Source organism: Vigna radiata, chromosome 11, assembly GCF_000741045.1.
Source record: "Vigna radiata var. radiata cultivar VC1973A chromosome 11, Vradiata_ver6, whole genome shotgun sequence".
Classification (NCBI taxonomy): domain Eukaryota; kingdom Viridiplantae; phylum Streptophyta; class Magnoliopsida; order Fabales; family Fabaceae; genus Vigna; species Vigna radiata.
Genome location: NC_028361.1, coordinates 147,505 through 158,638, shown reverse-complemented (window position 1 = coordinate 158,638; position 11,134 = coordinate 147,505). Strand labels below are relative to the sequence as shown.

The following is an 11,134-nucleotide window of genomic DNA, read 5'->3' as shown; positions in this document are numbered from 1 at the left end:
ACCAACCTAAATAATCATATATTTACTTTTATTAAAATTTCATTTTCTCTTTTAATTTATTCAACATTAATCTAATTTATTGTTATAATATTATGAATAAAATATTTCTTTAAATATCACAAAATCTCAATTCAGAAACTCTTCACACATTAATTACATATATTTTCTTTATGTTATATAAACCATAACATTATCAAAACATCATAACAGTATGGGGTTGATCTTAAAATTTAAAATATATAATGAGTTTTCATCTTAATGACCCAATTATCCATCAACTTTTAGATATCTAAAAATATTCTTCACCCAACATTAATACCATTTGTCCAACAATCCAAACTCTTAGAAAGCCAAATCCACTAAGTTTCTCCAACAATGATTCACTAATCCATAAAATGTAATGTCTAGAGTTTTATCTAAATTTTTTATTAATTATTATTACATTCACTCAATAAAAATAGTAATTCGTTCAGCCACTACATCATCTACTCTACTTTTTTTTTTTGAAAAAAAAAAACTAATAAGTACATCGTCTAGCTAGATATTATTGGCTTCTACTTAAATTTTTCTCTCTTTTAACTTTCATAGAATATCGTCTAGTTTTAAAATAAGAAACAAAGGTCAAATTTATTCATAATATAAAATCTGGGTTTCAGATTCTTTATTTGGAGATATATATAAAAAAAAAACAAAGTCAACTGCAAATCCATGTGCACCCTAAGTCATAAAAAAAGAGGATCCAAAACATCCTTTCATCGTTTTGTCTACTCATTGATACAGACATACAGTTAAGGTCACGACTTAGGTTTTATGAAATGATGAGAATCTAGAGTCATTCAGATGATTTTGGGCAATTTTGAAGGCCTGCAATCCAATGAAGGTGTTGTATCAGATCAGTGAGGTAACAGGAAGAGGATCCGTTGCATTCCACGGCAGTTCTTGCCATTTCTGACAGTTTATGTGATCTGTTTCTGATAGTCTCTGCTTCTTCCCCTACCATTATTCTTTTCAGTGCCTTCTCAAGCGCCTCACTGCCAACACCGTCTCCCACAATTGTAGCCCATTTTTTAACACCAACAGGGACCCCGATTTCAAGAATCTCGGTCAGTAACTTCTCATTGTAGAACTGTTCAGCAGAAACAGGTCAAGTGACCATGGGCACCCCAGCGGATACAGGTTCCAGCGTTGAATTCCATCCACAGTGTGTCACACTCCCACAGCTCGATGGTCAAGAATCAAAAGTTGAGGTGCCCATCCCCAAATAATCATTCCTCTTCCTTCTGTTCTTCTCTCAAACCCCTCCGGAAGCCATTCCTTGTCACTGCTCCTCACAACCCATATAAATTCTTGTCCCGAATCCTCAAGTCCCCTCGCTATTTCTCTCAACTGACTTTCACTGAAGTTGGCTATGCTACCAAAACAGACGTACACCACTGCGTTGGCTTTCTTCGAATCCAGCCGCTTCAAAATGTCCCCTTCGTCAACCGAGGCTTCCTTCCCTCGCTTGCCTTTGTGTTGCTGTTGGTTACACAGAGAAAGCGGACCTATGTACCACGCCCTCCGCCCCTGCAGCTTTTCATAATAATCAGCGTACACCTGCTCCAGTTCGTAAAAGCTGTTAACAATAACTCCCAAGCTTGCGTCCTCCGATTCCTTGATTGCCTTCAACAGTTCTGCGTATTTGGTTTCCCCGTCAGCTTTAGCGTAATCGGGCAACATCATCCTTGTCATTTGGATGTTTCCCGGAAGATGAGGAATAACAAATAGATCAGAGTCAGAAGACACATTGTTGTGAGGCTGGTAGAGTCGCAGACATTCTGAAGCACATAAAGCGAAGACACCGGTGCCATAAAATACAAGCCTTGGGATATTGAATGTAGCTGCAGAGTGAGATGCCCAGGGGTATAAAGCACTGGCAATAAGGCAGTGTGGTGAGTGTTGAAGAAGGAGGTGTTCGAATTGGTGCCGTAGCATGGTGATTGCTTTGAAGAAAGCGGATATGAAGTCTGGAGAGGGGATTGACTCTGTATTTTCGCATCCCTCAGGTAAGCCAGCCTCTGCACAGGGGAATTTGATGCTGACGATTTCTATCTCCGAGTCGGGGTCTAAATCTGAGCTTTTGCCTAAGGTCCCCCGAATAGTAGGCACGTTGAGCGGAGTGGTGACTATAGTTGCCCTCACCCCTCTTCCACTGAATGCTCTTGCCATATCACTCATTGGGATCAAGTGTCCTTGACCAGGAAAAGGAAGAAACATTACCTTTAGTTTTCCTTTCGCATCCATATTCCCCTCACTCACACTAACACACTGGATTTTATTTGCCCCTCAACCAATTCCTTCTAGCTTTAAAATATATAGCTAGTCCGTCTCAAGTTGTTTCCCAGCGGACACGGTTTCCTTTTTTCCCCAGTAACATGTAAAACTATAACAGATGTATCACTGTGTCGGAATTGGTCAAATAATAAAATACTGAACCGCAGTACTTGATCCTTCATCGATCCATTGCTCTCAATGGTCAAGACCACTTTTCGTCAGTTCAAAATTTAAAATACAAAGCAAAATACGTAATCCCTTGCGTGAGGGTGTTAGCAGACTTCGTAATCCCCTGCGTCATACCATGCCCTTTCAAACTAATTCAAACACGCGATTTCTATCTAGTTTTGTACCAACATTTCAAACTAATTCAAACATAGCATGGTGGTTGCCATGAAGAAAGCGGGTATGAGGTTAGGGGAGGGGATTGACTCTGTATTTTCGCATCCCTNAGGTAAGCCAGCCTCTGCAGAGGGGAATTTGACGGTGAGGAATTCTATAGAATGAGAGCTTTTTCCTATGGTCCGACGAAGAGTAGGTACGTTTTGTGGAGTGGTAACTATTGTTATCCTCACCCCTCTTCCACTGAATGATCTTGCCATATCGGCCGCTGGTATCAAATGACCATGTCCCGGAAAGGGAAATAGCATTACGTTTAGTTTCTCTTTCGCCTCCATATTCCCCTCACTCATACTAACAAACTCAATCAAATCCTTAAGGTTATCTTGTTTTAAATACCCTTTAACTTGTACATATGAATCTTCTTCTTACTCTGTGATCCAACTTCTTTCCTAATTTGGCTTTCTTGTTTACCATCTCTTATTTAACTTTATGTAAATCTTTCATGTGATAAGTTGCACACTAAATTGAAACAGATTCTTAAATAAATGTTTATTTCAATATAACTTTCTTTACTAATGACATACTCTTTTATGTCGAACATGATATACATAAATTTTGAGACATTTATATCGAACTTGAAGTAATGTCTGACATATATTTACATTATATGTTTTGTATGTAATGTAAATTTATGTATCCTTTAATAATATCAAACATATCTCTAATGAAAAATATTCAAGATAAATATCCTTATTATTAACAATACAAAAGAATTAAACATATATAATTAATATTTGTTTATGATCAATTATGATTAAATTTTTAATTCACCATACATATTATATAATTTATTATTTCAATCGACATAATTATTTACTGAATTATTGATTAAGTTTATAAAATCAATATTTTAAACAAAAAAAATTATATTAAACTTTTATATGTGACTAAGACATATGTTATTATTAAATAGAAATCCCAAGTTTCTCTAACAATGAAACTTTCATATTTAAATATCATACTTTCTAAAGTTTGTATATAACTTACAACTTGCATAGATTAACATGTTGACCTGCATTTGGTTTACACAACTCATATTGACTTGAATTCCTAAAATGCAACTGTATTAATACATCTCATTTTGTATGTTTATTGTAATACATTTCATTTTGTGTGTTTATTCTAAGTAACTTGTTAATTTGCATTTCTTCTCTAGTTCATCAAAAATAGCTCACTCGTTCATATCTAGTCCATCCAAATATAATTCTCTTACTTGTATTTTTTTCTTTGTTTGGGTGTATTTCAAAACTATTTATAGTTTCAATAAGCTTGTATTTAAAAATTAGAAATTATGAATATTATTTATTTTAATAAATAGGTATATTTTACAAGATAAAAAATTACAAAATAAATAATTTTTTTATGAAGATTGCATGTTGACTTGTAAACCTACAAGTTAAATGTTTTATAAGGTAGGGCAAAAAAGCTAACTTGCATTTCTTATGCAAAGCGAGTTGATTTGACCTATTCTTTGTAGATCAAATATAGAATACATTAAAACAAGACAAACCAATTCACATTGACATCCATATAAAATGCAATAAATATAATTATTTATAAACATTTTTCTTACACAAGATTTTCAATCATGTTTAATAAATTAATTAATTAATTCATCCATTTTTAGAAAATAAAAAACATTTAAGTAAAATTTGATTAAAATCTCTTTATATACTTCTAATGTGAGTAGGGATCTTTTCGGAAATCTCTTTAAGTACAAAAGATCTTTGGTACCTTCTATAAGTGTAAGAGATCATTCACACAATACTCTTTCAAATTTGAGTCACACCATGATAAATACTATTGTTACATATACATTATGAACTCTCTTTTTTATAATAAAATATAAAATTTTATTCTTAAAACACGAGCTCCTAAAATTCCATATATAATATGTATTAAGCACAATAATTTAATACATATTAAGTAAAACCATTAAATACATATTAATTACAGCAACAATTAACATTAATAATAACAATAAATTCACATCGACAGCGAACAAAAAATTAAAAATATAATACATAAAAAATGATTTTTGTTTTTACAAATATAAAATAAGTACATCAAAATCAAATGTATATTATAATTAATCATTTCTTTAAAATCAATTGTAATTAGTTTCATAATTTAAAATACAACATACTTAATTTATTATACATAAAAAATAATTTTTTACATAATAATAATTAAGAGACATAGTAATCATAGTACTTTTAAGAATATTATAGTCGAGTAACTACCAACCTCAATAATCATATATTTACGTTTATCAAAATTGCGTTTTCTATTTTAATTTATCCAACATCATTCTAATTTTTTGTTATAATATTATGAACAATATTTTTCTTTAAATATCACAAAATCTCATTTCAAAAACTCTTCACACATTAACTACATATATTATATAAACCATACCATTGGAAAAAACATCATATTTTCTCCTCTTTTCATTCCTACAATCATAAATAAATTAATTTTTCTTTTATGTTTGTATCAATCTCTTAAAATATCCACACACACGAGTCATTCAGATGATTTTGGGAAATTTTGAATCGACTGAAGGCGTTGTATCAGATCAGTGAGGGAACAGGAAGATGATCCGTTGCGTTCCACAGCAGTTCTTGCCATCTCTGACAGTTTGTGTGCTCTGTTTCTGATAGTCTCTGCTTCTTCCCCTACCATTATTCTTTTTAGTGCCTTCTCAAGCGCCTCACCGCCAACACTGTCTCCCACAATTCTAGCCCATTTTTTAACACCAACAGGGACCCCAATTTCAAGAATCTCCGTCACTAATTTCTCATTGTAGAACTGTTCAGCAGAAACGGGCCAAGTGACCATGGGCACGCCAGCGGACACAGCTTCCAGCGTTGAATTCCATCCACAGTGTGTCACAAAGGCTCCCACCGCTGGATGGTCAAGAATCAGAAGTTGAGGTGCCCATCCCCAAATAATCATTCCTCTTCCTTCTGTTCTTCTCTCAAACCCCTCCGGAAGCCATTCCTTGTCACTTCTCCTCACAACCCATATGAATTCTTGTCCCGAATCCTCAAGTCCCCTCGCTATTTCTCTCAACTGACTTTCGCTGAAGTTGGCTATGCTACCAAAACAGACGTACACCACTGCGTTGGCTTTCTTCGAATCCAGCCACTTCAAAATGTCCCCTTCGTCAACCGAGGCTTCCTTCCCTCGCTTGCCTTTGCGTTCCTGTTGGTTACACAGAGAAAGCGGACCTATGTACCACGCCCTCCGCCCCTGCAGCTTTTCGTAATAATCAGCGTACTCCTGCTCCAGTTCGTAAAAGCTGTTAACAATAACCCCGAAGCTTGCGACCTCCGATTCCTTGATTGCCTTCAACAGTTCTGCGTATTTAGTTTCCCCGTCAGTTTTAGCGTAATCGGGCAACATCATCCTTGTCATATGGATGTTTCCCGGAAGATGAGGAATAACAAATAGATCAGAGTCAGAAGAAACATTGTTGTGAGGCTGGTAGAGTCGCAGACATTCTGAAGCACACAAGGCGAAGACACCGGTGCCATAAAATACAAGCCTTGGGATATTGAATGTAGCTGCAGAGTGAGATGCCCAGGGGTAGAAAGCACTGGCAATAAGGCAGTGTGGTGAGTGTTGAAGAAGGAGGTGTTCCAATTGGGGCTGTAGCATGCTGGTTGCCTTGAAGAAAGCGGGTATGAAGTCTGGAGAGGGGACTGACTCTGTATTTTCGCATCCCTCAGGTAAGCCAGCCTCTGCACAAGGGAATTTAATGGTGACGATTTCTATCTCCGAGTCGGAGTCTAAATCTGAGCTTTTTCCTATGGTCCCCCGAATAGCGGGTACGTTGAGTGGAGTGGTGACTATAGTTGCCCTCACCCCTCTTCCACTGAATGCTCTTGCCATATCACCCATTGGGATCAAGTGTCCTTGACCAGGAAAAGGAAGAAACATTACCTTTAGTTTTCCTTTCGCATCCATATTCCCCTCACTCACACTAACACACTGGATTTTATTTGCCCCTCAACCAAATCCTTCCAGCTTTACAACATATAGCTAGTCTGTCTCAAGTTGTTTTCTAGCGGACTCTGTTCCCTTTTTTCCCCCAGTAACATGTAAAACTATATAACAAATGGATCACCGTGTCAGAATTTGTCATATAATAAAATACTGAACAGCAGCAATTGATCCTTAATCGATCCATTGCTGACAACGGTCGAGACTACTTTTCTTCTCTTCAAAATTTAAAATACAAAGCAGAATACGTAATCCCTTGCGTCAGGGTGTTAGCAGACTTCGTAATCCCGTGCGTCATACCATGCCCTTCCAAACTATTCAAACACGCCGTTTCAATCTTATTTTAGACCACATTTCGTCGTCATTTCCTTCCAAAGGGTTGGATGGATAACAAACGCTTAAACAGAGTACTTGTTTAATCAGCGCTAAATGCTGAGATGATAGAGACCCAATCATATCATATTTGTACTTGTCTTTGCGACATTTCCAATACTGTCTACCAATCCTTTGAACTTATTACGTATAAGTCCTGCTAATATCATAATATATACGATAGACGCATATAGGGATAGCACTATGAGTCTACCAACTTTACTAATGATTTATATACGTTGGAAAATGTCATCAATTGGAATGATTAAATTTGTTTATTATAAGTTATTTATTACGGATGTAATTTAACTAATTTTAACACACCAAATGTAAACAGATTTTAACCCAAATATACATATGCCACCGGTGTGGATCTTAAGAGAGAGCAGAATGTATCACAATTAAGTCCTATATAACATTTAAGTAAATGTTGTGATAATCTAAATTACTTGCCTGTGATTGTAAGCATCTCAATATTTCACATACATTAATTTTATCACATTTATCAAAATCTAATTTCTCCATAAGTCAGATTTTGGCCGTAACCCGCTCCTTCATTTCAAGCAATGCATCTTCAAAGCACTTGGCAAGAAACTCAGGATCAGGAATGATGTCTTTGGCCACCTGCACTTGCATGTCTGCCCTTCCAGCATAGCTCACCATATTCAAAATCAGCGCCTGCATTACAAAACCAGCCAACAACAATGATCATAACTATATTCACCTACAAGTACGCTCTCAAGTTTGAAGTACTTAATCCGTGAGGAAAAACAGATATTAGGGGGGCATACATGTGGCAAGGCAGAATTGTTTGCCCTTAAAAACGTAATAGGATTGCCTCCAATCATAATCTCCTCTTGTGGACCTACTACGTTTGAGATTGTAAAGGTGGTGTGGCAGAGTATCCGGTAATTTAGAAGGCCAGCAAACTGCAACATAGAGATAAAACAGCATTGTGTTTGCTGAAGACTAACGATGGTTGAAATATTCTACTTTACCACTAAAATAGTCTGAAAACGAGGAAAAAGGAAGTGGACCTTTGGACCAAGGGTGGACATTACAAAATCTCCAATTTTGTATGAGAAACTGGCCTCTAGAGATCGTTTCTTTCTGTCAATCGTTGCCTTAGCTCTCTTCAAATATTCTAAAGGATCTGAAAAGTTGCTTCTGTGGTAATATATTGGCAGCAGAATCATACCAAATTTGTTACCCCACCTCGCTCCTGAATTGCTTTTCATCAAATTGGACAAATCCTGATGAATAAAAATAATTCATTTTTATCCTACCTCAGTAAAGTTGTAGATTGAAAACAGGTGTACAAGGAAAGTATTTTTGTGCAAGGCAAGAGCAGACCTGCAACCCTGGTTGCTTTCTTAAATTAACCATAGCTAACCCTGTCAGCTGAACACCGTCTCGCAGCCCTTATAGAAAAATATTATTTAATCAATTATGATCATGTGTGTGTTTGACTGCAGGCACGCCTTTTGAACATAATTAAAAAGGCAAGCTTTGTTCAATAGAAAATACAACAGAATTTTACCGTTAGGTGCTCGGAAGTCCAAGTATCTAGATATCCCACACGATATAACTGCAAATAGAACGTCATTTATGGTCTGCACAATAGCAAAAATTAACAATCACAAGAACGAAAAGTATTCATAGATACTGGTATATTTGTATGTTGACAAGAACGAAGAGTTAGTGAAGTCTGTCTTCGCTTTTTTCTATAATACTATATTATGGTTCATATCCCTAATTTTCTATTTCGTATCTATCGTTTATTCACCTATTTGATGATTATTTCATCCTACTTACTCATATTAGGATTTATTTTATTAATCGGCAGATTTGTAATTTATGCTAAACTACGTATTTATTTCCATTTAGTTGTAATAATACTACAAAGATACTCTCATTTATTTATTAATATTATTAGTGTTATTATATCTTAACTAGTCTTATGTGATAAGTCTTATTTTAAGTAATTTGAAATTCCACCTATCATTAGAATATTTCTAGTTTTTGAGAAACAAGACTTATGGAGGAAAAAGACTTATTTTAAGGATAGCCTACCTATCGCCACACTTAATAGTGTTTTAACAATAAGACCTGTTATCTTAAAGATAGATCTGGGTCCAACATATCGCCATAAAAATATAACACTCATGAAGAACTTACAAGTACATTTCCACCACATCTTTTTTGTGGAAGGCATTACTTAGGATAGTATCATACGAAAGAAACTACACTAGCTGCCTAACATTAGCTAGGATTTGGGGTTTGACCATATCAGGAAGAAATTTTAACAATTGACGTTTCTAAACCTTACATATGTTCCCTACAACCCGAATGAAAACTTCCAAATTTGAAAAGATAAACTGACTTTTTTAATTTACTAGCGTTTTTCTAATATTTGCCTTTTGTCAAGAAAAGGGGGTTGTGGAAAGTGGGATCATTAAACATGTGATAAAAAAACCAGCAACTTTTTCACCATAAATTGTCAACGTTAAGCTAATCATTATACGTTAAGCTAATCATTATATATTCTGGTAGGGGTTAGTCAAAATGTGAGATTGGACAATAATATAAAATTTATCAATTTTCAACAAAATAATATATAACCATACAATATTGATCAGTTTGAAGTAAATTGATGAAATTATTCATCGGAGGGGGGAACAGGTAACTATTAAACTGTTAAAAAAAAAAAAGAAGACGATCCCGTAATATAAAGCAGAAATAAAAAAAAGAAGTATGAAGAAAGGTGAATATTGTTTAAATATTGTTTCCGTGAAGAAATTCGAGTTATGGAAAAGTAGGAGTTGTCAATTTAGGATGCCTAAAATGAGGAGGGTGAGGAAGAATAATTTGATTTGGTATATAGTAATAAAAATAAAAGAAGAAAAGAGTGAGGGACAAGAAAAGGAAAATTTACCGCATTAACGGCAGTCTTGACGGTCTTCATGTCTTGAAGGGAGAAAGTGGCAGTAGCAATTTTGCGGGGCCAGAGTTCAACGCCGGCGCCACCGGTGATGGAGGATCTGGGGTCACGAACCCAAAAACACCTGAGGATAAAGTCGAGGACAAAGAGGAAAGAAAACCAGAGAGTGGCGAGGAGATTCCAGAAATTGAAGGGAGGGTAAGAGATATTTGAAGGAGAAGCGATGGCAGGGAGAGCTTGGGGATCGTTGAGTTTCCTGCAGCTGGCAAGGAACATAGACATCAAGGAAATACCATCACCAAGGGCGTGATGGATTCGGAAAATAAGGCAGTTGTGGGCCATGAGAAGATGGATTTCCCAGAGAGGCTTATCCATGCTAAGCCCATCGAAGTCAATAGATAGTTCCGCAAGGTAGCCGTTGATGGCCCGTTCATCCCCTTCCTCACCCAGCGCCTCCTTGATTATGCGGAAGTGCCGATCAATCTCCACTTGGGTGGCTCGCCAGTGCTCCACTCCTCTTTCGTCTCTCACCATCAGGCTGCTGAAGCGCGGGTGTTGGAGCATGGTTGACTTCCGCACTTCGGATTTCACTAACTCCACGTCGATGGGATTCTTCAACCCTATCACGCAGTTGATCACTTGCTTCGTTTCTTCTTGCAGGAAAAGCCTCCCCGCCGGCGTCAGAGCCTCGTCCCCACTCTCACCCATCCTCGTTCCCACCCTCTCTCCTCTCTCTCTATCTCTCTCTTATTCTACTTCTACTGTCATCACCACTCTGTTCATTTTTCTTCCTTCCATTTTACACATTCTTTATCCCTAACTATTCTTTCTTTCCATTCCCATTCAAATCCTCCACGTGCTTCTCCTCACCAAATCTAGAAACATAATTTTAAACATCTTCGGTAGTAAGTTTTAAAATTTGTAAAAACGACCATAATTTTAATTATTAGTTTCTAACACAATTTGATTCTATTAAAATTAAATTAAAGAAATAATTATGTTAGGATTTAATATTTGTTAAAATTTAATATTTGATATCCTTCTAGATTTTAAGATTTTATTTGTTATTATTTCTGTTTGTTATTTTGTATATATAAT

General features: G+C 35.9%; 2 protein-coding genes and 1 pseudogene across 2 annotated transcripts; all 3 read right to left on the bottom strand.

Annotated features, from left to right (window-relative positions):
- Positions 1 to 660: 660 nt before the first annotated feature.
- Positions 661 to 2,469, bottom strand: LOC106777428 (annotated as a pseudogene).
- Positions 2,470 to 5,085: 2,616 nt separating this feature from the next.
- On the bottom strand, positions 5,086 to 6,829 carry LOC106776507 (scopoletin glucosyltransferase). Its single transcript, XM_014663986.2, has one exon. It carries the CDS (start codon positions 6,685 to 6,687, stop codon positions 5,242 to 5,244), a length of 1,446 nt encoding a protein of 481 aa, XP_014519472.1. The 5' UTR covers positions 6,688 to 6,829; the 3' UTR covers positions 5,086 to 5,241.
- A 594-nt stretch (positions 6,830 to 7,423) lies between these two features.
- On the bottom strand, positions 7,424 to 10,904 carry LOC106777986 (O-acyltransferase WSD1-like). Its single transcript, XM_014665843.2, has 6 exons — positions 10,031 to 10,904; positions 8,636 to 8,708; positions 8,449 to 8,516; positions 8,133 to 8,348; positions 7,887 to 8,024; positions 7,424 to 7,773 (listed from the first exon to the last, which is right to left on the bottom strand). The coding sequence occupies exons 1-6, from the start codon at positions 10,742 to 10,744 to the stop codon at positions 7,624 to 7,626; spliced, it is 1,359 nt and encodes a 452-aa protein (XP_014521329.1). The 5' UTR covers positions 10,745 to 10,904; the 3' UTR covers positions 7,424 to 7,623.
- Between the last annotated feature and the right edge of the window lie 230 nt (positions 10,905 to 11,134).

Coding starts and splice junctions, on each gene's coding strand:
- LOC106777986 (XM_014665843.2), bottom strand. CDS start 10,744: ATGGGTGAGAGTGGGGACGAGGCTCTGACGCCGGCGGGGAGGCTTTTC. Junction 8,517..8,635: donor GGACTTCCGAGCACCTAACG/GTAAAATTCTGT, acceptor TTTTTCTATAAG/GGCTGCGAGACGGTGTTCAG. Junction 7,774..7,886: donor ACAATTCTGCCTTGCCACAT/GTATGCCCCCCT, acceptor TTTGTAATGCAG/GCGCTGATTTTGAATATGGT.
- LOC106776507 (XM_014663986.2), bottom strand. CDS start 6,687: ATGGATGCGAAAGGAAAACTAAAGGTAATGTTTCTTCCTTTTCCTGGT.